We start from the raw sequence: 27,689 nt of genomic DNA, 5'->3' as shown, positions 1-27,689 counted from the left end.
TGATTTGTATATAGTGTGTTTTTCTTAAAAAGTGCGTCTTTTAAACTAAAGACGCGTATTCCATCAGATGAAAGATAATATGCTTTGAAAAATTTGTGGAGCAATCCACTATGGCTTCCACATCTAAAAGAAACTGGGTGTGTTATCTATAAAATCCAATTCTTTTTTGATTACATTGTTACACCTTTTTGTCATTTCTTTTAAATATCTGTTAATTTACATTACATTTTAGGTGAAATATTATGTCTGTGCATTTTATATTATCAGGATGTAAAGATATATAACTATAAATCTGTGTTGTTTTGTGTATGATGAATGATTTCCAAACAAGTTATTACAAGTTTGATTCCCCAAGTGACGAGGATCAAACTGCTAATGAAGATGCATATCTTATGCATGTGCCTGACAGAAATAAAGGTAACATAATTCCAGAATGGTTGGCTTCAAACTTTAGTTAATTGATATTGATTTTTGGTATCTGTTTATTTGTATTTGACACATTTTTGAATTTTTAGCGCAATGGCATCATATAGAAGATCTTGATGGCTTTTTTGTTCGTGTTTACCAATATCATCAAAACCATGGATTTTCTTGTATTTTTATGCAACAATGCTTCGAGTTATTGTGAGTACAAAATGAAAAAGTAAAATTGTATTTAGCATTATTATGAAAATATTTACTTTTTTGTATTTTATGTGAGAGATTTTTACAGCAATAGTTGTGTGTAATACTGTTGAATAACATTATAACTGTCAACTACTGTAAAACAATTGATTGACATAGACCTAATTTTTCTGATTTAAAATTGTATTTTCACAGACAATTTCTGTTTGTCATTATGTTTGCATCTTTCCTGTTTGTCTGTGTTGATTATGACATACTTTTTGCAAATAAGCTTCCACCAGGATTTAATGCCAGCATTCCTGAAAAAGTAACATTAGCAGATGCAATATATACTTCACAGTCCTGTGCTGCAAGGTAACTTTTAGTTGCTGAAATTGCTGTTTGAGTAAATTGTATATTATTAATATTATTTGTTTTACATATATGATCATATCCATTTCTTGTTTGTTTCATAAACAAATGTAGAGATGTCAGGAAACAATAATACTAACAAACAATATTTGAACAAAGTCAGTTTAGCCAACGATAAAAACACAAATATTTTTGAATGAATGTTTTATTTACTTTTTTTTATTTAGAGTAAGTCAGCATGGTATCCTGATGTTCTTTATTGTTCTTGCTGCTATATTTTGGACTTTACGAGCTGTTAAAGTATTATTCAACGTTTTTCGATTGCTGGAAATTTCTAAGTTTTATAAAGTGGCTCTACATATCAAACAGGTTGGCAAATGTGAGCTGAAAAAAAAAAATATATATATAGAATAACATCTCACATATAGGTATACATAGTATATTCATTATTAGATTAGTTTGCCTTTTAATCAAAAGATTTTTACTCTTTTATTTACTTTAAAATTCTTCATAAACTCTGATGCATATTTTCTATAACAATGTTAAACAATTACTTCGGTAACTCTAGACATGAATATATATTAATATATACATAAATATATACATAAATCTTTAGTGTGACATTGATAACCTAACTTGGCATGAAGTACAACAAAGGTTAATGTTGGTGCAAGAAGAACAACAAATGTGCATTCACAAGCAGCAACTTACTGAATTAGATGTTTACAACAGGCCAGTTTTCCTCTTTTGCTTCTTAATTTTGTTTAATTATACTTTTCATTTTCTGTTAATTTAATTGTAATCATGTGTCAGTACAAGCCATAATATGTGTTAAACAATTATTACTACATCTTTTCTTGGTATGGCACCGTTTTGCTCAGTTTATTTGGTCGGAATTTGCTTAAATAAGCCCACTGTTTGTGTTCTTTTATGACATATCTATGAAAAGTGTCTTGCGCTAATAATAAATTTCAAAGCCAAAAAGGTCGAGTAGATTGACAGCATCTTGATTAAGACGTTTCGATACGAACTTGTATCATCTTCAGTTAGTGCTTCACTTCACACTAACTGAAGATGATACAAGTTCGTATCGAAACGTCTTAATCAAGATGCTGTCGATCTACTCGACCTTTTTGGCTTTGAAATTTATTATTAAGCTACATTACAGATCCGTGCATAGTGTAACCATGTCTTGCACTATATTGCTCTAATTTCATATTTAAGCAACTGGTTATACTGTTTAATTAAAAGTAATATTTTTTACAGAATTTTGCGCTTTAAAAACTACATGGTATCGTTGGTCAACAAAGGTCTACTTCCTCCACGCTTCAATCTACCTTTCATTGGTGAAACTGTATTCTTCACCCAAGGACTAAAATACAACTTGGAATTGATATTTTTTTGGAGCCCAAGGGCAATATTTGCTAATAGTTATCATATGAGGGTATGTAGAGACTTCTTGCTTAGGAAATGTTGACCAATTTTTTGACAGAAGTGTGATTACTTATTGTATTTGTTTGATCGGCGGTTACATATCATAGTGTGTCACTCTCTAAAGCACTGCTCCGGAATGTTTTTCCACTTGCGGCAAACCTAGAACCGATCGACACTAGGCAACATTAGCAAATATCCTTGGCAGCCAAGAGAGCTGTCTATGATAAAATGCGCCAATTCCTTTATCTACTCGTTTTGCGGTTTTGTAGCTTTAAATATATTCTAAAACTGCTTAAAGTTCGGAAAATTCTAGCCCTTAACACAAAATTAAATCACCCAAAAACTGATTAGAGAACAGAGGGCTTTCAAAAGCATTCGAAAAATGAAACCCAACATTTGTACTAAGTACTTTTTTGCTTAATTTATTTTTCGAAACAGCTAAAGCTACCAAGACTAATTATACAATCACAAAATGGTTTCGAGTGTATGGTTATTCTCCCTTTATACTTTGGTATAAATAACAATTGTTGTATGTCCTGGCAGTTGATTCAGTTTAAAAAATCTTTTTGATATTTTATTTTTTAGAGGATAACTAGGTTTTAAACCTTTATGGAAAGTTAAAAAAAAATACAGCTGGATTGCTGCTCAAAGTCAAAACCTGCCTTGCCTTGATAAAATATACATTTGTCACGTTGATTCGACTGTTTATTAAAAAGTACTCTTAAAAACGCAAGTAACACACCCCCATACTAGAGCAGTGCTCCGCAACCGATGTGCTGCAGACCTTGCCAGGTGTGTCCCGTTTTCAGAGGTGTGTTACAACTACCATGAGTACAAACCTGTATAAATGGCTTTTAAACTTTACACCAAACTGGAAAGGGAAATTAACTATACGCACAAAACCCATAAAATATCATTGTAAATATATTATTTGCATTTTGTAGTTATATAATTAGTCTTGGGAGCTGTTTCGAAAAATAAATTAAACAAGTACAAAGCACCAAGGAGAGTACAAAGCACCAAAGAGAGGTTTTATTTTCCGAGTGGTATTAAAAGCCCTCTGTTCTCTAATTAGCTATTGTAAGGGGTACAATTTACAGGACTTTAACTGGCTTCCGAACTTTTCAAAAGTCTGCAAAACCGCAAATCACAAGATAAAGGAAGGTAATATATAAATTGTTGGCGCCTTCGCCCCGCTATTTCATAAATCGCCCCCGTTTCTCTTAACTGCTTAGGACAGCGTGGTCCAACTTATTTTCATCGCGGGCCAAAAACAGTATTTTTTTTTATCTTGCGGGCCAATGTTTTTAAATAGCGATTCTAGGCTTATTGCTGGCAAGTTATACATAGCCCATGGCAGTGGTTCTTAACCTTTTTTCAGCCGCGCCCACTTTGGTAATTTTCCTATGCCTTTCGCCCCCTACGAAAAGGAATTCGGCATTTTCAGTTAAATATCACTGAGACAACTTGAAAATAGGAAAGTTTGTTGTCGGTCAGGTTTTTCGCATTGGGCACACAACAAATTGCTCATGCTCGACATATTGATTTAAACAATACGTTATCTTGTTTCAAAAGATGTGACGACACACAATACAACGGCAATATTGCAAAAACATTATAGATTCGCTTAAAAATGTTGAAGACCCCCTGTTGCAAGCCTGGTGTCATATATAAAATATGGATAAAAAATAGTTCGAACGGGGGATGACTTTTACCGTTTATCTATAAGTTAGAAAAATTCGAATTAAATAGGCCGTTTTATATCGCGGGCCAGGTCTGCAGTTACACCACACTGGCTTAGGACATTTGCTGATGCTGTCCTTTGTCGATAAATGTAGCGATGATATGTGATAATGGAAATCACCTTGACCCTTGCAAGATAAACGTTGACCTTATAATTTCTGATCAGTGACAGAAAATAGCAAATCTAGCAATTCAGGTACTATTTTGCTTACATACGAAATTTACTCCTGTGAACGATTGTGTTGATCACGTCTGAATTACGCTTATTTGGCCGAAATTAGAATGACTTGATTGGCAGAATAAATCAAAGTTCGCAATAAGACCTAATACGACTAATACCTAATAGTGGAAAGTTCTAAATTGGAATCAACGTTAACCCGTCGAATAGGACCTTAACAGCCATAATAAGATCTAAAAAAACTTTTATTTAACCCCGAACTAACCGCTATTTTTCCCCTCGGTCTCAAATCTACATTCGTTTCCGTATAACTTTAAACTATACTATTACTCGACTGCAAACCACGTTGTAGGGCACTATTTAATTTTTCTAGAGAACATTCAATTCACGGGTTACTAAGTATAGAATACATAGTTTTTATATTACGGTTGTGGAAGAACATTCTTAGAAATAAAATAAGACAAAAAAGGCAAAACTCGGAAATAAGCACATTAGTATTTTCTAACAATAAACACAAAACCTAGAAATAAGCACGGAATGGTAACCGTGTTTATAGGTCTTACTGTCTGGTCACCGAAAACTATATTTTGCTACAATTTTTTACTCATACCAACCTTTTCACACAACTACAAGTTGTCAGTAAGCATTACTTCTCAGTCTACTCTAATGAATAGTTATTTATTTTACAAGTTTCCTAACCCGAGAATTACCATCGTTGCGTGATTGGCGCACAATTTAATTTTTCTGGAATAGTAGCAAAAAGTCGTTTCCTGCAACAGTTGATTACCTGTAGTAGTAACAACATACACAAATGAAGGCGTAATACGTGATTTTATAAAGTTGTGCCTCCGTTGGGTTTAAATCATGAGATTTTTGCCAATTTTTACTAGTACAGAATTGACATTAATTTAAACACCATTCAATAAAAAAAATGTCCTCTTTGGGGTTTAACAAACTTTGTCGTGGAATCGTAGATCAACAAATTGAGTACAGTATACATCTGGTAAGCACAACCATTTCGTGGATTAAGGTGTCGGGAGATCAAGCAGGGTGTCAAGCAGCACTCGCCCGGAGCGAATTAAAATAGCACTGGCGGGTATGCTAGTGCAAAAAGCTAGAAAAACAACTAGCCTGCAGTGGGGTTCGTACTCATGACCTCCGCTCATACCGGGACCGTCGCTCTACCAACTGAGCTATGTTATGTTTAGACATTAAGTTCGAACCTTACAATCGGGGCTCGCGTAAGTTTTATAAAACTAAAAAGGGTGTCGCAAGGAGAAAAGGTGTCAAATTTGTTATTGGAGTAAAATAATACTAATGCTCTAACGACAGTTGATCTTTAATCGTTTCACGACATATGTTGCACAGGACGAATTCAAGCAAAAATCCCGAAGAGAAGAACTTGCTCAACGCCTCTCGGGAGACCTCTTGTGTCTCGGTTTGCTGAACCTTGTGCTATCGCCAGTGATTTTTCTCTGGCAAATTCTCTACTCGTTCCTTAGCTACGCGGAAGTGTTAAAGCGAGAACCTGGGAGTTTCGGGGCTCGTCGTTGGTCCCTGTTTGCGAGACTCTACCTCAGGTTTGTGGAATCTGGCGAAAACTCTTTTCTAATTCCTTTCCGCTTCGTTGTCACTAATTATAAAGAACCAGTTCGCCTTCTGGGCACTCTAAATTCCTTTTAAGTGTAGTCACTGGTATAAAATTGACCTTGTTGTACCCGCAGGCATTTCAACGAGCTGCCGCACGAGTTTCAGGCGCGGTTAAACCGGGGTTACAAGCCTGCCTCAAGCTACATGGACACTTTCACCTCGCCCATATTGACCGTCCTCGCTAAGTACGTCCGATCGCTCGCTAAATAAAGCTTATATACTTAACTTTCATATAGTAGTAGATACGCGACATTTTCTCCTAAACTTGGACCGTTTTTCTCAGAAACCCATTAGCTGTTCCTGTTTCAAAAATTGTCCATACATTGCTTACTGCGTTTTAATTTAGGAGGTAATTGTCAACGTTTATAAGCCAAACGTCGCTAGTCGCTACTATTTCCGTGTCAAAAGAATGTTTGTTAACATTTTACAAATAATGTGTTGGTTTAAATATTATTTTGCTTAAACACAGCGCAGTTTAGATATATTCGTGTTACGTTTTCTTTGTGTTGATTGTTTGGCTCTGCCGCTTGATCTAAATCTTTTGCCAAATAGAAACGTCGCGTTTTTTGTCGGCTCCCTCCTCGCCGTTCTTTTAACCTTGACAGTGTGGGACGAGGACGTCCTGAAAGTCGAGCACGTGCTCACTGCAATAACCCTCTTCTCGATTGTCGTCACCATCTGTAAATCATTTATTCCCGATGAGGTGAGTCAACGTTTAGGACAAAGTTCCACCCATTTCCTTTGTTGTGTTGTTTAAAAACTCACCGCGTAAAAGGTGATGCCACTTACCCAGGAATAATTTTAAACGCTGCTCTGCATAGGCAGCAAAATCTTAACCGACATTGCAAGCAGATGTGCGTGACAACTGACCCGAGTGATATGTCACAACCTAAATCAGCTGTGCTTCACTTTAGCACGCTGCATCTTGCCCGGAACATCTCATGCGTCAAGTGATTGCACAAGTCCACTACTCACCCGACTCGTGGCGTGGCCAGGCGCATACCTACAACGTGCGGGATCAGTTCGCGCAGATCTTCCAGTTCAAAGGGGTAAGGCGCGATTTTAGTCTTTCGCGTGTTTCTTTGCAGTGTCGATTAACATTTTTCTGTGCGTTGTTGAAACGGCTGTGTTTTGTTTTTGCATTAAAAAACAAACATTTGGCCAATCGACGAAATGGGGGAATAGAAGTGCGCACTAAACCGCCCTACTTTGCGTCAACTGTTAGCAGTTAGCGTTCGCTGGCTAAACGCACAGCTGTAAATCGTAATACAATTCTAACTACGTTAAGGTATCGCGTTACGAGTTTTTTTCCACGAGTCATTTAGGAAGGTCAGTTCCGCTTGTCCCCATTATTGGATGTGGCTGGAACTGTGGGGCTTCGGAGATGCGGTGCACTTTAATTGGGACGCACACCGGCCTTTCTCACCTTGCAGCCCTTCACCTGTTGGCCTTCTTTTGTTTTGATTTGCATCGAATCTACCGAAAGCGCTGAATTTATACCGAAATTATCAGACTGTTGACAAATATTAGCACCATTTAAAGATTTAACTATAACCACGCTGTCGATTCAAGTCTATGTATATTAGCGAACCAACTCGTCTTGCAATAACCCGTGACTATCGCGGTGATCTCGATTTTCGCTCAGGCCCGAAGTAAACATAAACAGCCCACCGAGTGTCTGTTGCCAACCGGCAGTGGAATGTAACCGGTTGTTCGCCCAAGCGTGGCCAACTTTTCGCGAAATTTAGTTCCCATTTTTTATTTTAAACCACTACTCCAGCGTAACCGGTTTGTGATAAATTCCTAATTTGCAAGCCATCCAGTGTATAAGATTTGGCTTGCCAATGCACCTCGCGGTTTTATGAGTTGAGTGTGTTGTTCAGAGCTACGTGTTGGAGGAGCTTCTTTCACCCATCGTCACTCCTTTCCTTCTTATGTTCTGGATGAGAAGTAGATCATTAGAGATCGTCGACTTTTTCCGCAACTTCACGGTCGATATCGCTGGCGTCGGCGACGTTTGCTCGTTCGCTCAGCTTGACGTGAACAAGCACGGAGACCCCAAGGTCTGTATTTCATTAGTTTGTCGATACGCTGCTGGAACGTTACTTTTGATTGAAAAAAGTGCATATTTGTATTCTAACCCTTTTGGAATCTTTCACGTGCACGCCCCAATTATTGCTGAACATAAAACACTTCAGGGCGAATAGTATCATAGTTGACAACGGTGCTATGGTTAGGTCTCGACGTTTACCACAAATCCTGTAAGTTAGTCGACAGAGTAACGCTCCGCGTGTGATTTCGAACGTGGGATAGATATTTGTATTCCTGGCTTGCTTTAATGCAAAATAAGTTTTTTTACCAGCTTTCCCATAGACAGGTGGTTTGTGCTTTGTAAAACACAGCATCTCGCTGTGGGCTGTGTTTAACCTATGGTAAACTAACAGCCATTACAATCGGTGACAGCTGCTGATAGAAATACGGGAAATATTATGGGTGATTGGTATCTTATATCTTTGTATATGTTTTGCACGACCTAACATGGCTATAAAACCTAATGCAACTCCATAGTAATCCTTGGATAACTCGTGCAGCATATTAGACTGGTATAAATACAGTTGCGCTGATAGCATCTGATAGTTAACCCAAGTTTTAAAAGGTCACGATCCTGCACGACACATCGCTGATCGAGTAATGTTGTTTTCGCAATGATTCTAGAAAAAACATACGTTGCGATGAGAAAATGATTCAAATATGTTTTTTTGGCTATTGTATTAACGTAAGCACCGTTTTCAATGATATTCTGTATTTCTACTATTCTAGGTTATCTTTTTTTCGCAAGACTCGAAGCACTGGTCTATCAAAAATTGTAACATATTACTTAAAGAAAAGAAAAACTAGGAAACTGTTGGTTGTTCTAAATAGTTAACTTACGACAGAAATTACGTAACACTAAACGCAAAGTAACGAAAGTAGCGGGTTTCGCCTGAAAGGTAAAATAAAATCCTTCCTGGTAATAATTCCTCATCGGTTGGCCACGACTGGTGTTGTACTTTTCGTTCGACCTTTAAATACATTAAAAATCGAATCCATTTTTCAGTTACATTAATACCCAATGTACTTTCTTGCCTAAACATCGTCAATGCTAAAAATCAAACCTTGGCGGACTTGTCCCAGCAACGCTATATTAAAGCAATCATGTTTTTTAGGCGTATTGCTGCTGTCAGTTAAATATTCGACTATTGGGCCTATTAGTTGTATTTACCACTGCCTAAAGCTTTGATTAAAAAAATTAAGACATAGTGCTAATGTTCCAAATTCGAATGCTTCATTACGAGAGTAATGCTACCTCTTTGAAAGTAGTCGATAGTCGCGAAAAAACATGTTTTCACCACGTTACACCTATCTCGGTTGTCCTTCAATGAATGGTGTGTCGTCCAGAAAGCGATGCGATCGTTTGCGCTCACGAAAGGCAGACAACTATACGATACTGTGCGATGAAGTAGTATTTAGAAAAACTTGCACAAACACAATTATCGAGGTTTAGCTGACGTCAGACAGCATCGCGCTTCGGTATGATACGTAAACACTGAGGGGATTTCCAGCCTCGAGCGAAAAAGAACGTTGGCGCGGGCAGGTGATCGCTTCCTGCGTAATTCCGCTGCAAAATGGATCAATAGATTGCATCGCACTGCTCATCAGACGCGTCTGCTGCGGATTTGTAAAATTGCGAAGCACATTATCTTTTTGATAGGGACCTGTTGTCTAGTGAAAGGGCGAACGGAGAAAACTTCCGCGCTGGGCGTTGCCGTATACTTGAAAAATACAGGCCTTGATTTTGCGGGCTTTGGTATGCGGAAAATCCCCGCTCAATTGCACTTGGGGCACAGCAGGTTTGCTGAATGCGCAGCACCTTATCGCCATAAACGTTTATATTTATTCGAAAATGTAGGTTTGGTTGCAGAGGTGTAATACACCGCAACACTCCGTCAATGCAACAAAAGTCGGAACCGTTCAACCCACCTTATTTATTAAGCTATGTGTTATATAGAGCGTCGTTTCATTATTTTTGAAAATGGGTGACAAAGCTTTTAAGAAAACTATATATATTCTTGAAAACGCTGATCATTTTTACAAACGGGATGTAAACTAGTATTTTGCTTTAATCCTTTTTCTTTTATATACACACAAGGGGTTTAAGCTTGGCTTCGTGTAAACATAAACGCCGATTAAACTACCTTTTTTACCATTTAAAGTGGCACGAAGCGAGTCGAAAGGAGCCTTCGTTCTCCCAACAAGCTGACGATGGAAAATTGGAACTTTCTCTCATGCATTTCGCAATCACCAACCCCAAATGGACTACAACTGACGACCAAGGCCACTTCCTAAATGACTTAAAGGTATTTTATTTCAGACTCTGATTTGTGTATTTAGGACTTACGTATACAGGAAAAAATTGCACATTGGTGTCAAAGTATATATTTTAGGTTTGTTTTAATTGCAATGAAAATAGAAGCATACCTTATAAATAACACATATATATAGAAGAGCGTATCTTTATTGAATCCAAAACCATTGGCAAATAGATTTTATTTGAATAAGGAACTGACGATGCCAGTATAGGCGAAATATATATTCCTTTTTTTTTAAATGTCTGATCCTGATTTTACTCTGGTTTTTAAACTTTGAGTTTTATTGTTTGTGATCAACACAGTTTTCTGAAGGTAAAACTTTAGTAAACGAAAAAAAATATTGTTTTAGGAAAAAAAACGCTCAACCACTTTTATCGCAACGAAAATCGCCAAACCTGCGCGTAGCATCGCCAAACCTGCGGGTAGTGGCAGTGTGGAAAATTGTATATCACTAAAATCTGCCTATCAATATACAAAAATAGGTTTTACCCATGCGAGGATTAATTTTTGTTTTGGTTTATTACACGTGATTCGTCTATCCGATTACGTCATGTTTGCAATACATGGGTTTAGTCATCGCTTAACGCAAAATGTCAATCTGAAGTGCTCTATCCAGTAAATAATGTGCGTTATTGTGTTTTTGTAAAAGACCAAACAGTAATTTTTGCAAGCGAGATCTTAATAACACAAATGTTTAAAAAGATCCAAAACAACTTTATTTAAAAAACAGTGTGTTTGGTAAAATACACATTACATAATTAAACAATAAACATGCTAGGCTGTTTATATCGTCAGTGAAGTCGTTTTCGCAAGACGCCGCCAACTGTGTAATAAACTGCGTTTTTCTTAAAAATCGTTGTTCTTGATTAGCTTCTCCGCGCTCTAATTCCAGCGAATTAATCCCAGTTAAATCGTAATACCTGGTTCGACCTAATCCAACCGTCGATCCTCTTGTGTCAGCCGGCACTGCACAACTTTCTCGTTTCCTGGTAATTTGCCCCAATAGGTCAGTAAACACGGTAGCACAAGCGGCCCGTGCAGCTAGCAAGCGACTTGCGGCAAGACGGCAAAGCTCATCTGCTGCATCGTGCACCTCGTCGACTAAACTGTGTTTGTTTTTAAACGCAACTCGATAAAATGACAACGTCTGACGCTGGAGCATCGTCGCGAAAGTTTGTTTGGTCATTCGATACTTACCGTGCGTCGCTTTGCATTTTTAGAAGGATAAACCAATGTCGTTCGCGCTGCAATAAAGCAGTGTCTCGTGCACTGCGCTCTAGAAGATCATCCCAACTACGACGTTTACCTGTCGACCGTAACATAACAGAATTTCACTTACGTCTGTTTTCATTTTTGATTTGTCACTTTTTTTTTAAATTGTGCAATACAAGGATCCACCCGCAACTCCTGAATAGTGTTGCGATTGTGTTTAAATAAGTTTACGTATGTTGAAACTTCATCGGTTTTAGTACTCAAGTTAACTATGTTGCACATTCCTATAACATTGTTTTTTTTTGTTGCCAAGGTTCAAGCGCAAAAAGATGCTGCAGCTTTGAATGACGTAAACGCAACCCACCAAAACCCACTTCTGGCCTCCCTTAACTCCTTAGGATCCGTCGACATGCTGGTAATATATATATTTCTCAAATCGTGTTTTACCTGCAATCGGCTCTGTAAGTCGCGCATTTGCTGTTCAATCGTTGGAATGTAAGCAAGATATAAGTCATTTTTTCAGCAGTTTTTTTAATTATTAAAAGTATAAAATATTACCCTTTTAATTAACTGTGGCAATGCATAAATTTATTTTATCTATCGATAGCACGCTCAGTCTTATCGCAAATGTGATACGTTATGTAAAACGATTCTGTGGTATTGTTCTCCTGCTGTTGACCTTTTAAAGCCTACGCTAATGTTTCTCAAGAACAAAACCTACGCAAATGTTTTCTCAAGAATACCCCGAGGTTATTGAAAATTATTTTGTGTAGGATCAAAGCGGCGCATTTCTAATTGTATATCATTAGAACAATTTGGTTATTTCTGCTTGGTAGACTTAAAATTGCACATTCTCGCACGTAAGTGTGACATATACAAAAAATTTCTAAGTGCCCACGATAGGTTTGTAGTGCGATGGTTGTTACGTCACACAAACGTCACACAGAAGCCGTAGCATTTCAAGGTTCCGAGAATTAAAATTGTTTTTGGTGTTTTACAACAATACTTTAAACTGAAGCGCGTGTATTGGCTACGTATCGGTAAACTAAAATGATAAAAGCTCATCGATAAGACTAATCAAAACGTTAATATTCGGATCAAACTTGTTGGTTACTATCACATCTAAATTACACAATTTCCAACCGATGCAAAGAAATAATATCAGAACATGTCCGATTCTAGGGTGATAACTAAAGTTTCTTAACTTAAAACTAATCTGGTTTTACAACCCGACAACATTAGGTCATATTTAAATTAAGCAATTTTGTCAGATGTGTTTTTTGTATCAGCGGACCGGCGTACTTTTTGTCTGAAATGTTGTATTGATAAGGGATAAATAACAATATACCCTAGACACGACGAAAGTTAATGCCTGTCAGCAACTTAGCGAGGTCACAGACCCGTTTGTTTAAACGGTTTTGGAAACACCGCCTTTTCCGCCTCTTCGCGTGACTCATTTTACCTGATTATTCGGCAAAATTGCACCATTGAGAAAGCTCCAGACAAAGGATTAAATTATCAAAAGTTAATCAACGACAAACAATTTTAATCTGTTTAATTATCTGGATCGAAAAGAATAACTGGAGGCTATGTACAGAATTCGCAATACGCACTCACAGCTTTAACATCATGAAACTCGGCACATTGCTGTTCGCGCAGGTCAAAGCTGCACTAATGGTCTTCGATAAGCGCTAGTAATCAATATAGGAGCTACGTTAGATAAAATTACTGCTTTTTCTATTTTCGTACAAGGAGTTAAATGTGACTCACACACTTTTTAAAAAAGGTAACTTCCAGTTAAAGCGACGCTAATTTAAAACAAAGTGGTATGTTAGGATTTCTTTACTATTGCTTTACCTTATACAAATGGTAACATACAATAGGGGTCTAACTTCTACCCTTGATTAAGTACCTTCAATTGTTGTGCAATATTATGTAAATTTTGTTTGTTTTAAATTATTTTGGTACAAACTGTATGACGTTATGTACTTGATTGTTGTTGATAATGTGACTGATAAAAGTCATATACGTCGACCTATTCTCTGAAAACAATTTAGCACAAAAGGCCCTCAAATATGTATCGTTTTATTTGATCTCAAATTCGATATCAAAAGCTAATAAAGCAATTTATTGTAATGTGTTAAGAAATATGACAAACTCCTAACCATTGAAGTTCCAACAATTATAATGCTTTTTTTAATAATCATACACACAGTGACACAATTATATACTGTGGGTAGTTGTTTTTTATTTTCTATTTATGTTATTTTTCCTATTACATAAACTGTTTGTAGAGGACATCTAAAACAATGAGTGCAGATAAATGTTGCAAAGTCACGATTGAGGCTTTCAAGCGGTTTTTGTAGCTGGGAATCGCTCATTTTAATCTCCGCGAAGTTTTGTGTATAAACCATAGCTACACCCGTGCTGCAGACACGCCAAGTGTTTTGACTTTAAACTGTAGTTTTGAGAAAGTTTCATTCTGTGCAAAACTGACTGTCGTTTCGCAGCTGGCGTTTTTCCAATTTTCGTTTCGTTTAAAAAGAATGGAATTCACAGTAATATTTTATATTTACCCCCATCCCCATAAAAAAAAACTTTTTGTAAAAGTTTGCACCAGTGGAAGGCTAAAATATTGGTTCATTGCGTATCACGGTTTCGTAAAAAGTGTCATTAGTCGTAATTTGTTATTCAGCCAAACCAACATGTTCTGCGTTTAATGCTTTAATGTATTGCGTTTAATCTTTGTAGCAGAGGTGAATTGCGGGCCACGTTGATATATTTATTTAGCTACAGACATCCAACGTTTATTCATGCAAACTACAAAAAGTGTTAGAAAGTTGCTTTACTTTTCTAAAAATTTTACCTGGCGGACCCGTTGCAATTATTTTGATATTTCGCGGCTCTATAAAATTTCAAGGGTCAGTTGACCCATATTTCTTGTAATACACTAGTGCAGTCACGATTCTTTCTCATGTAACAACCTTCGAACTCAGGGTGGTCCACGGTTGACTGCATCGCGGGCACAATATTTCTTGCATATTCTTTGCGGGCCACATAAAGTAGGCTAAATGCGTACCGAGGCATGAAATGTTTAAAGATAACGTCACAAAGTAATATCGAAAGACAGATACGCTCCAGAAACTTGCTTCTGTCGTCGAACTTGTGCGCAAATAAAATCGAATATTATGAGACTGGGAAAACTGGTGTGCGCGAAGCGCGAAAAATTTGCGTATTTAACAACAATTTTAATTAGAAGACTGCATTTTACAAGCGTAGAGTGTTCGCGTAAAAGAGATGTTGCATACTCCCCAATGGCTAAATTACAAAGGCGTTATAATTTGGGCAAAAAGGTTTAATTAACCAGATCAATTTGGCTGAAATTGCAACTAGGTTTGGACCACCCTGTTCTAACTAATGCGAACGATTCGCTGATGGTAGGTAGTACAGCATAATAGATGCTTTATGATGTCACAATAGACATCATAAAACACGCTATGATCGAATAATAAAGCATAACTAAGGACAACAAAGATGAATGTTTAAAACATAGACTAATGTTTAAAGACTTAAAACACTAATTCTCCTTGCGGACCCTCTGAAACTGCTGTACGGACCCCATTTGGTCCGCGGACCCCAGTTTGGGAACCTCTGGTCTAAAGATTGTTAATTTTCGTTTTATTTGTATCGTTGACAATTTTTAACTAACATTCCTTCAAGATAAAATATTTTGTACAGCTTTTTTTAGTAGTGTGGTGGAGTTTACTTGTTGTCCTGCATTAGTTCATACTTAGGCCTACAGTGCATTTATTAATTTAACTAATACTTTCACTTAAAAAAATCTTTAAATATGATGTACGAATTAATACTGCGTTTTAGTATACTGAACACATTCAAATTTAACTATAGCAATTCATAATTTTATATGCTAAAATTTAGGTATATGCTAAAGCATTTTTATATGCTAAAAATATATATATGCTAAAATTTTTGCCACTGGCTGTAAGAAATTAAAACCTTTAAATTTAGCGGGCATTTGTGTTAGCCCTACTCCACTATAGGTAATACTGAATTCAGAAAAAAATGTTTTGTTGTATCTTTAATACGTGTCTATCCATCCGGCTCATCTGTTTGGTTTAGAATATTTAATGTTATGTAAAACCGTTGGTAACCGCGTTTTATTCAATTCGACAGACCGTGAATGTGCCTATTATGTTCGTTGGCCGGTTTAAATGTATATGTTTTGTTTTGTTTTTGGTTTAAATATATATTTTACATCGCCACCTTTACATTTTTTTTATAGTTCTTGTTTGTGCTTATTTTCAGCCAAGTATGATGAACCGAACCAACCAAAGTCTACTAATGAGCGGATACGGAGAAATGGCTGGAAGTAGCCAATCGCGCAACAAACACGCCGGTATGCGGTAACGTGCTTCGCGTTCAATGTACGATTTGTTTCGCGAGTGCTTTCCATTTAAATCTTCGACTTGCGTCCGTCTCACAAATCAAAGAGGCGCCTTGATGCTCATTAAGTGTTGTCGCGTGCAAGCGACTTATGTCGTGGCAAAATCCGGGCGTCTTTGCCTAGAATTTCGCAAACTTTGTGCGCTTTGTTCTTCAGTGCAAGTGGCGCACTTGATGGGCGAGTCGCGTCTCATCAATTACTTTGAGGCACTACGCTCTGCTTTGCAATCAAGTAGCTGGGGCGGCGGCGAGCGGCAGTGGCCGGCACATCTTGTTGTTGTTATGTTTCCCAGACTTAAACCTCATCTGATCTGGTGATTATCCATTTGAGTCGACGTCGCGCGTGGGTAGTGGTCCGGGTCGTGGCACCTCTCTCAATAAGGCACACCCGTCGGCCCAGCCTTACCTCGCGCACCCGCCTTCCACATAAAGCCGCCACATGGAAACGACAGTTTGTTTTTAAAATGGGCGAGCTCATTTGTCGCGATTACCCAGTTTTTGCACGTTCAATTGGGTTCGCCAAACGACTTCGTTTTGTTCTGCTGTGATTCTAATCGCGGCTTGTCGACGGTTAATTTGCTTGCATTTTTTCTGCCTGTAAATGGCCGCCAGCGCCACTTTATCGTTTCTGATATAGCTCAGGGGGTGTTATTCGTTTGTCCATTTCGCTATATAAAGGTCACGGACAAGCGGTCGTGACAAAATCGTGATCGTGATGTTATTACGTCCATATATTCGCAGGTGTTACGTCAACGATATGCGTTAGTAATCACCAAAATATGTGCTTTAAGGTTCGCGCATTTGTGGTTGTAACAACATCGTTTTAACAAAAGGATACTTTATCTTTGTAAATGTTTGACTCGCCTATGTCGTACGCTGTGACGTATTTGACACGTGAAAGAGCACATCTGACCGCGAACTACAAGTGACCCGGTGTTTTTTCGATGATCGTAATGGTTAGTACCCGTTTATATGGATCTACTTCTTTCTTTCTCTGTTCTTTTGCGAGAATTCCCGCCCGCCTATTTCCACGAAACTCTTGCGTTGTCGGCGCCTTGCTTCGTCTATCAGAGTGCTGGCGTGCAGTGATCTGGCCCAACACTTAGCGCTTTAAACTCTTAAAGACGTCTGCTTTAAGTAGAACTGTTTAGATCACAGGCGTTAATCTGCCAAAGAATGTTTCTGTTCGTGACTTGATGGTCCAAAGTTGAACATGTGTGTGTTCAGGACAATAAACCGCGCTATTTGGTTGTTTTAAACTTGGCAGTCGGCGCATTGGTTGTTGAAATTGGTATATATCAATGCTACTTTAAAAAATTGCTTTCTGTTTATCAATGATAACCTTTATAATCAATTTTCACATTGATCAATTCTTGTGTATTGCTAAATGTTACACTGTGGTGTTTTATTCAGTTTTTCACCTACTATAACGCCTACTTTGTTTTACCGTATTGGTAAACTTGCATTGGTTAGCTGTTAACTATTTAAAAAAAATCTTATTTTGAACTCAACCAGGTTCAATGTCTACTGCTGCTCGAGAGCGCCAACGGGTGGCTGTTTTTCGCGGTACAAAATCGAATGAAGGACCGGTAGAGGGCACTAGTGACCACATGGTGTCCAGCGTCTTATCGGGTTTGTTTTATGTATAAAAAAGATTTGTTATATTAAGAAATATTTTTTAAACAATTAACCTTTATTCTAACTATTGCTAATTTATTAGTTGACGTGGTAACTTCCTCTAAATCGCACAAACATGAAATAAAGTGCTCGGAAATTTAACAGCATTTTACGTGCTTTGCCCTAAATTTCTTTTTTGCTGGGATCATATTGGTTTTAAAATATATAGTAAATGTAAAACGTTGTTTAAATACCATTTTAAAACACACCGATTATATTTCAAACATACGCTTTTCCAACTGCCTTAAATCTCGTTGTTGCGTGAAACACTTAGTGCTATTAATTAAGACGTTTACTCTTATTAGCTTTAGTTGAATAGCGACTAGCAACTAATTTCAATTACGTTTACACCAAAATGAACCTTTCGTGTCGCCGAAAGACAATTACGAGATAAGTAGTTTGCGTGACGTTCGCAGTTTCTTTTCCTGACAGTTTGTGTTGTTCTGTGTAATTGGAAACGTATAGTCCGTAATCAGGCGGTTCGGGTTAGTATATTGACCCCGACCTTGTCCCGACTTGGCTGTCAATTGCCGGCAAAACCTCACTCAGTCACCCATTCATTTAAACTACACTGTACCACACGCGAGTGCTATAAGTTGTTACATAATTAACGCCTAATTGTCACTCACCTGCGCTTGTGGTTGTCAGGTTGATAAGATGAACTACCAGGTTGCCGGAAACTAACCAGCGGCTTGCCACCAACTGTGAGCAAACGCTCCGCCAATTTACACAAATTACTGCCTTACCCAATCGCAGCCATTGTCAGTCGCGCAATGCAACGGCCGCACTGTTGCGGTGACGCAAACGTTTTAGTCAGTGGCGCTCGGGCACACATTTCGGATAAGGCATTTTTTACTTTAATTTTTTGAATATTTATGTTGCTATACTCTTGTCCTTTTTAATTGTGACTATACACTAGTGTACACCAGTGTTTTATCAACCTTTGTTCGCAGCGACCCTAATACGAAGCGCAAGTCTAACAACGAAGCTTTGGCGACTTCGCTGAACTTTTTGTGAGCGAACAATCATAAGACATTACCATAAATAAGATCGACGTTCATTGTTATGAGCCATGTCTTCCTATTGCTTCTGATTTTTTTCAATATGTTGGAAATCTTGCTCAGAACCGATGGCAATATATTTAACTACGTGAACTAATGCAGGCGGCTTGTTCAGTAATTTTTAAATGTTCAAGTTTATTCATTTCTACCACAACATTTTACATTCCATTCATCCAAGTTCAAAAACGGTGTGACTGTTTATCCCAACTATACATAACGAAATTGTATGATGTTTGTGAAACCTTCTCCATATATCTATTCTACAGTTAAGAGGATGAAAAAATCGACGAAATGCGTGTAAACAAATTTGACGAAAATTGTGTCCAATCAGCAATCACATATACCAAATCGAACGGCGGCCCATAGGTTGAGAAACACTGGTATACACTATTGATTCTTAAACCGTGTGCCGCGGCAAGCAAGAATGTTAGATTTAAATGCACACTTCCGTTTGGAAAACGGATAAAGTTATGGTATTTATCTATCGCCTTGGGCGCTTGTAAAGTTTTGCTACTGTTGTTTTGTAGAAAGTGTGCCGAATTACTTTAAGTGTGCGCGCATCAAAAAAATTGAGAAAAAATTGCTGTACACTGTCACAAAATTGTAAACAATGCAATTGACCCACTTTGACGACGACCGTCCATTACTGACTTACAAGGAACACATGTAGCGCATGCACGACTTGCTGTAGCTTCGAAAATGTTCTACCACTTTGTTTATGCGATTTATCTACTTGGGAACAACTGCCGTACAAAGCAAGCGAACTCCCCGTCAGCATGTAAAGGTCAACACTCGAGTTGTCCATGACGACCTCAGACACTTGTTGTCGTAATGAAGTCATTTGTCGTGTTGAACTTTGGATGTTGTAAATTTTTATACCTCCTTTTACCGTTATAAACTTCGCTCGCGTCCTTGTTGATTTAGCGACCTCGGCTTGGTAATGTTTGTAATGTACTGATGACAAAGGTCGCAAAATCCCCAGATTACTGTGTCACCACCACATCACAGCTTTATACTTTAAGCATGAGCGAAAATTTACCGCATTTAAACGCAGAAAAACATTAACATTTAAACTTTGTTTTCAAAGGTCCAAGCTCTTTAGAGACTGGAGCTCATCAAGCCAACCTCCTTCACCGCTTTGCCAGCAATAATGTCCCTGTCGCTGAGAGGCTTCGCAACTCGGCGCCTGTCGAAATGAGTATAAGCGCTCTTTACATGCACGAGGTATACGCACACCGATTTTTTTCAAACTTGTCTGTCTAATAAAGTTTTACTCATAGACTTTTGAGTATTAATATAAAGCATAGGCGCTCTTTTACATGCACGAGGTATACGCACACCGATTTTTTTAAACTTATTTGCCAAATACACTTTTACAAATAGGCATTTGAGTATTTTCATTGAACGTTGTAATGCAGAAAGACTCAAGAAAAAATTTCAAATTTTTTTTACGAAACATTTACACAATGCTACCTACACTTCTTTATGAATTTTGGCGGGGATCAATTTTTATAATTAGGCACTACGGGGGCCCTGAAAGATCAGACATGTAAAAAAATACCTATTCGGGCCATAAGTAATATAATTTTGAAAACCGCTTCAGCTGCACCATCAGCGCATGAACGAGCGTCACTCGCGAATGATGTGGGAAACAATCCCTGACGATCACGACGACCAACTACAGCTCTCCAGCGTCACCGAGCGGCGGCCCGTGATTGCCAGCGGATCGTCTCAGCAGCAAACCTACCGCGCCACTTCGTCGCTCACCAACGCTGACATTTTCGGCGGCTCCCATTTGTCGCAGGAGGACCGGGCCGGTTTCGGTTCGATACGACTCGGCGAAACTACTGGAGCCAGTGCTGACCAAGCCTCGCTACCGTTCCTTGACACTGATGTCACCACGACAACACCGCCAGCGCACCAGCAGTTGCACAATCACCAGCAGTTTGTGGACGATCGGCGGTTGTCCTCCGACAGTGATGCATCGCCACCCCAGTTCCACTTGATTGAGCACGCACACGTGGTAGGGAATTCGCTGACACGCGTTTAGGTGTATTTTAGTGTAGTGTTTTAGTACAGTTTTTATTTACATTGCGGCACCCCATAATAATAATAATATCGGAACTGGAACAGCACGCATCAACTCTACACAACGTAGGAAGTTATAATGGGATTTATTCCTCTCTAATCTTACACAAAAAGTTAGGAGAGTTGAGAAAAAAACAGATTCTTAAATATTTTCAAATATCTTCCGGCACCCTCGAGCATAAGAAATGGCACCCCGGTTGAGAACCACTGTTTCACTCTGATGTTTATTCCGGGCATTAAATTGTGTTTTCTGCGTATAGGATCAGGATTCAGACAGTGGAAACCATCAAGATGTCGACAAACTCTATCGCCCCCCTAAGGTTGGTTTGCCTCATTGCCCCAACAGTAAGTTAATATTAATGAAAAATATTTTTGTTTATTAGGTATGACGTTCCTCAACAGCTTTAAAGAAGTTTCCGAAGTTTTTTAACTTGACCTTTTTATTTGTTTCGTTATTGGCATATTATTAGGCCACCTCAACCTTGTGTTCTGCTCGCTTGTTATAGTATATTTATTAAGTAATCCTTGCCTAAAAAAACAATTACTTTTTACAAAAAATATCTTTTATTTAATCGCTTAACTGTATAATCATTAGTCATTACTTTATCAGCCTTGCAACATGTTGTCTTTGCTGCCGATATTTTAACGGTCTTGCTTTGGTAACTGTTTATGTATTTTATGTACCTAAAAAACGCACTAAAAAACTTAAAAAATACTTAACGATCAAAAAGTGTTTTCTTTTGTGGTAACTTACTTTGTACGTTATGTAATGTTATATTAAATTTGGATTTTTGATATTAAAACAATAACATTTTCTTGCTTAAATATCTTATTTTTTATGCTACAATATAAAATAGTAAATTGTTTGTTTGTTTTCCAGCATTTTTTTTATCATAAAACCTACGTTCTATAGATACAAATGTTCACCTTACGTTTCTTTTCAAATGGAGTAATCTTCGTTGTAGATTGGCTTGATGTGTTTTGCAAATTTAATTAAATGTGGGAGTTTTTTTCAGATGGCATTTCCTATATATCTTACGTTTAAGTGTTACTCATAAATTAAGGTAAACTATAGTTTTAGGAAGACACTTTAAAACAACATTAATATATTAGATCGAATGGGTTCATGTGTTCCTATTGTTAAGACTGTCGTTCCACTGTTTTATGTTGATTTCGTTTTTTTCGTTATTTTGTGACCTGGTTAACTCAATAACAATAATAATAGGTACAGTACTTTTCTGTAAACACCTCGACACACCAATATCAAGCAATATTTTACTCGTTTTATTTTCTTGGAATACATTTATTGCCCAATATGTTGCATGTCCAATAAATGTAATGCTCACCACGTGTATTTGAGTACTAACCAACAAAACGTATCCTTCTCATGAACTACATTATTATGCAACATTATCTAGCTTTATCTGTTTATGATTATCAAATCCATTCGGTGAAATTTGTTTTAAATGCCTTGAAAAACGGGTCGGCAACCGTTGTAATGCTAAAACGAATACTTATACTCTAAATTGTTCTTTTATAATGAAGCCTACCTGCCTATAGTTAGCAAACCAAAATCAATATACTGTACAAAAAAAAAACAAGCAACCTCCAACGTAAACTGTCAAGTGTACTAAGTTCCCAAAAAATCACTGGTCATAGGTGTTATATAAAAATTTCCGCGTCAGAATAAACCAGAGGTTTGCAACCTGACACACGCATACTAGTGGTACGCAAAGGCATTAAGGAGATATGCAGGGTTATGAAAAAACAACAAGGCTCTCTATTAATTGTTGCGGTCTAAGTTATATTCTCTACTTGTCACATTAAATCAGGGGTTGTTAAACTGGGGTCCATGGACGCCTTGGGGGTCCGTGAACTAATTTCAGGGGGTCCATGAAGGCCAAATTGAAATATTAGTGTACGTTTAAAAAGTAATCAAATTTAAAAAAATAGTTTAATTAAAAATAAAACGTTTTACCACTGCATGTTAGACTCCTTTTTACTTAAACCATCAGCATATTCTGACAGGCTATTTGATTGTGACGTCAATTTATGAGATCATTTTTAATAATTTTTTGCCTACAGGGATCCACGTGAAGCAAAAAATAATTTTAGTGGTCCGCGGTGAAAAAAAGTTTTACGAACCCCTGCATTAAATCGACCATTATTTAAAAACTTATATATACTACTGCGACGCCAGAGTTCCTAAAAGTTGCGTGAACTACAAACAAGTTAATCTACTGTTCGGTGAGTTCGTGTGGTGTGCCCTTCTTACAAAGCAATCTGGGTAAAATACGACCACCGGACCGCCTATTCTGCAAACATGTTTTTTAAGTTTGTTTCAGCCCTAATTTAACAACACATCTGCAACTCTAACAAAACTTGTTTCTTGTAGAAAATATTCGCAATAAAGTCGGTGAGGCACATAAGTAAAAACACTACTTGATGTTTAATTGTGATAGGCACTCTATTCTTTTTAGTCACGACCACACCAAACTCTGGCTTCACCAAATGTTTGACATTTTTACCATTTTTACAGACTGGTATAAAATGCAGTTTAAAAGCTGGTAATCAAGCTTGGGTAATGAGCTGATAACATAACATAGTTTGTGTGCGTTTAAACATGTTTTCGTCCTATCAAGGTAAAAAACGATGGAACTATTTTATAATTTTAATATACATGATTTATTAGAATAGTATCATTGGTAAAACTAACTTCTCTATTGTGATATGTGATTGTCCTATCAAGATAATGTTTTGTTAATAGTGGACGAACCGCGTGTGCTGCAAATGCCATAGGCAGATAGTAATTTTAAAACACCGTAACCGCAGCCTAGCTAGTAAAATAACAATTTAGTTTAACCAAAATAAAATTCACAAGACTTTCTGTAATTAAAAAGAAGTGATTTTAAATTTAAACAATTTGGTTGTACTTAACTGCAATTCCCGTTTTTTTTGCTTTATGTAGTTTTCGCGGATAAAATCACCTACACTTTGCAACGCACTTGAAGGTCAAGCGTATGTTTTGTAAATGGCCAAAGAAGAAAAAGAAAACATTCTAATTATCGATTTGAATTTTTGATACAGGCATTCTAGGCATGTGCCCTGGGCGACAGTTTGACAAGTGTTTATTAATTTAATCGTCGGCATATGTTCAACGGACATTTTAAGCATATTTTATTTCTTCGTGGTTACCAACTTTGTGACCAACATCTGTTCTTATATTTAATGTCAGTTGATAGTTAAGATTAATATCATACTGATACGCGGAACATTCTTTTACCACATATACAGTTGCTATAGTTGTTTATTACTAAAAATTAATCGGAGCATAATTTGATGTAGGCTACCTTATCAAAGTGACGTCTCTGGTCACTTAAACTAAATTGTTGCGATTTCTTAGGACTAAAATTTTATCGATTGCCTGAATTCCACGTGCATCGTATTCGTTTCCGAGTAAATTAAATTATTTTTATTTTTTTAAAGGCTGGTTTACCTAGTTCACACTACGCGTTAACGTTTAGCGTTAGCGTCTGGCGTCGAAACGTATAAGCGTCGTCCAGTTCACACATAACGTCTGATTTTTTGCCCAAAACGTGTTTTTGACGATAGCAGTCACTGTTCAGCAAACAAATAGCGACACCAGCAATTTTTTTAAACACAAGAGGTCTGTTTTGTTTAGATTTGTCTATGTGTTTTGTGTTCTTAATGCGTTACGTCTTCTTTTCAACTTCAAAGTTTTTCCAATGTAAACCAAACATAGGCTACTCATTTTGTCAGCTTTAGAGATGAACCCTTTTAAGTACTTAGACTCGATTTGAGTTGAACATTTTTACACGAATTCGACAGATAATATGGCAGGTTTTTTAAGGTTACTTGTTTTATCGTTTCATGTTCGACGTCACTTTGAAAGATCATCTGTAATAAATATTTTGACGAACCTACAGTCGAGAAGCCCAGATTTAGTCCGAAGGCAGTGTTGTAGAATCCCAAGGTGTGATGTACGCAATTCGCCTGGGTCTGGAGTTAACAGGGCCATTAAACGCACTTAACTTTTAGGATAAGGTGTAAAGCGGTATTTGGGTCAGCTTTATGACGCGTACTTCGCAAACGTTAAGCGTCAAATATTGTTTTATAAAAAAGCTCCTTTGGAGCTGCCCATTCTCGGTGGTTAACTAGTCTTTCCGCCTTCTAAGGTATCTTTTTAGTACGACAAACAGCCTCTTCGTAACAATTAACAATGTTATAGGTCAGCACAGTAAAGTTAGGCAACGCACTTGTTTTTCCATATATCCGGGCAATACAGACACTTTTCACATGTTACTGTTTGAATTTGTTGTATTTAGAAAATCGATAGGTATATATACTTTATTGTTTAATGTAATCGATCGAACGTACACATTGTTACAACCTTCTTAGATGGTTGCTTGTTCACACAACAAAGGTATACCGTCTTATATTATAGTTCTGCTTTTAGAAATAACTTTTTGAGATATCTATAGTTTCTATACCATTATAGGTCAGCGCAAAATATTCCAATAAGTCTTTCCTACAGATTGACTGTTATTAAAAATGAAGGTTAATGACTTATCGTCCTAAGTTTAAGACAAATAGGATATAGGACTAAAATATAACTTTTTAAGTTATTATTTGTCATGGACTCTTCCGAACAAATTATATTTCCTTATATTGACTACAAACACAAATCAAAATACTATGGTAATTCACTTATAACAACTATCCCAAGACAAACACTATGCAGTGCACAGAAAATACAAATGTATCATAGGCCCTTTGCACAAGTATACCAGGTCTTTGCAAAACGCGCAAGTTAGATTGCCTAGTGGAAAGCATAATAAATATTTAAACTGCAATAATATAAATGTAATCCAGAAAAATTAAAAATGTCACTCCGCTCCATGGCTGGGTATCAACAATGGCCAGTGGATAGCGTCATTGTGCAACCTTTGTGACGTCGTGTCGTAATCGTCCCAAGATAATGAATCGACGGATTCGGAAACTTCAGCTAAAAGACAATATCAATTCACATGCAATTTTAGATATTACATTATTATTTATGTCGTGCTTAGCATGGATTTGGCCATAATACCTATTATAAAATTTTTTTTATGAAGTCCGAGCCATTTTATCGGTAAAATGTAACAGTTTGCGTAGCGTCCCACCTTTTTATAAGTGATGTATGAATTACTTCTCAGTCACCTTAAATGAAGATGATACAAGCTCGTGTCGAAACGTCTTAATCAATATGATTTTGATTTACTATTTGGGTTTGCAATTCATTATCAAGCTATATTACAGATCCGTATATAGCAGTGTTTCCCAAACCTAATATTATTTCATATCGCCCCTAATCTTGCCTTACAGTAAAGTATTATATTAATTATAGTCTAACATCATATTGTCTTCACTTTCGTATGGATAAGCTGTCAGCGATATTTTAAGTTGTCAAACATACATTCACTATTGGAATTTATATAATATACAATATACATACATTATTTCACCAGGTTATGTCATTACCAGGAAAAATTCATATCTTTCTGCACCAAGTCTTTAAATCCTGTTCTAGTCGCGGGTACCAACCAAACCCATAAAGGTCTCTGTGCGCCGCACAAAATGTTAACTTTGAAGAATAATGTTAGAACAACTGTAAATCAGGCGGGCCTCGGATTTTTTTTCATTCAAACTACCTTTAGTGAACATTTAGTATTCTTCTCAATCAAAATTAAAATACCTCAGTTAAGTACAAGGTCCACCTAAAAGAGGTTCACGTCTGACCTGCTACAATACATTAAGCGCAACACGTCTCCCTACAGCTGTATACCTGTTGGATCTCTTTCTGTGCACGTCCGACTGACATCTTCTGATGCCAATGTATTTTCTACGACGTCGGACGGCCCAGGTTGTTCTTCTGATTCCGCTACACAGTTTATTTCAATATATTTTGTACGCGACGTTCTTCTTGCTTCTTCTTCGAGGTTTTTCACAACTCTGCAGAGTAAATCGGATACGAACGCCGACGCTGCGTCATCTTCGTTCACCCACGAATCGTCTTTGGAAGATGCCCCTGATAACAGGTTTCAAAGAGGTTTTTTTAATGACGTCACGTATATAACAAAATGTTTATTATTGTTAGTGGCATCCGGGGACGGACCCCGGAAAGGAGAACGAGGCCATGACCCCCTAACTTTGTTTTATTTTTACTTTTTTGCAAAATATGCTAAAATCCTCTATATAGGGAAAATTTGTAAAAAAAACCAAAAGTCGCCGTGCGTACCATGGAACTGTCTAATAACATTTTTTGTGAACGTCTTACGTATTTACATACAAGCAAAACATAGAGAGTTTAACGGCCCAATTCAAATAACAAATTTTGCTAAGTTAATATAAACGATAAAACTTCCCACGTTCCAGCAGTGTTGCGGAACCCGAGTCGGACTTGGTCGGTTTATATTGACGGAGTCCGAGTAAGACTACTCGAGTCCTGAGTGAGACATGTGCGTTTGCTGTAGCAAGTTCAGAATCGATATGGCCGCACGCTGTAAATCGTTTCGCACGCTGTAAATCGTTTCGCACGCTGTAAGGTGGAATATAAGCACAGCGGTGGCCAGACCGCGGTTCGCTAGGCGTATGCGGCTCTTAAACCAATTTTGATGTTTTTTCTACTTTAACGTCCAAGTTTAATTTGAGTTTTATTATGTACAGTGTCAATTATCGTGTGCTTAATTTTTGGGCTGTTTTAACTAATTAAATGCAAAAATTGCAGTATGCCTTAGC

The 27,689-nt window shown here is 37.4% G+C and overlaps 1 protein-coding gene across 1 annotated transcript; it reads left to right on the top strand.

Annotated features, from left to right (window-relative positions):
- The first annotated feature begins 271 nt into the window (after window positions 1–271).
- On the top strand, window positions 272–22,062 carry LOC146160265 (autophagy-related protein 9A-like). The gene is made up of 19 exons (XM_083386070.1): window positions 272–417; window positions 516–624; window positions 820–978; window positions 1,203–1,344; window positions 1,592–1,707; window positions 2,242–2,419; window positions 5,699–5,910; window positions 6,055–6,165; window positions 6,533–6,683; window positions 6,895–7,029; window positions 7,864–8,043; window positions 10,234–10,377; window positions 11,915–12,016; window positions 15,928–16,018; window positions 17,581–17,697; window positions 19,891–20,027; window positions 20,407–20,826; window positions 21,152–21,211; window positions 21,275–22,062. Exons 1-19 carry the CDS (start codon window positions 309–311, stop codon window positions 21,278–21,280), a joined length of 2,679 nt encoding a protein of 892 aa, XP_083242196.1. The 5' UTR covers window positions 272–308; the 3' UTR covers window positions 21,281–22,062.
- Window positions 22,063–27,689: the final 5,627 nt, after the last annotated feature.

This window comes from Ascidiella aspersa, chromosome 3 (genome assembly GCF_963924565.1).
Source record: "Ascidiella aspersa chromosome 3, kaAscAspe10.2, whole genome shotgun sequence".
In the NCBI taxonomy this organism is placed as follows: Eukaryota; Metazoa; Chordata; class Ascidiacea; order Phlebobranchia; family Ascidiidae; genus Ascidiella; species Ascidiella aspersa.
The sequence above is the reverse complement of the archived record's forward strand: the minus strand, read 5'-3'. Positions and strand labels throughout refer to the sequence as shown.

Excerpts from the sequence above, each read along its gene's own strand:
- LOC146160265 (XM_083386070.1), top strand. The coding sequence starts at position 309 with ATGATGAATGATTTCCAAACAAGTTATTACAAGTTTGATTCCCCAAGT. Across the intron at positions 418-515 it reads TGTGCCTGACAGAAATAAAG|CGCAATGGCATCATATAGAA; the intron begins GTAACATAATTC and ends TTGAATTTTTAG. Across the intron at positions 625-819 it reads CAACAATGCTTCGAGTTATT|ACAATTTCTGTTTGTCATTA; the intron begins GTGAGTACAAAA and ends GTATTTTCACAG.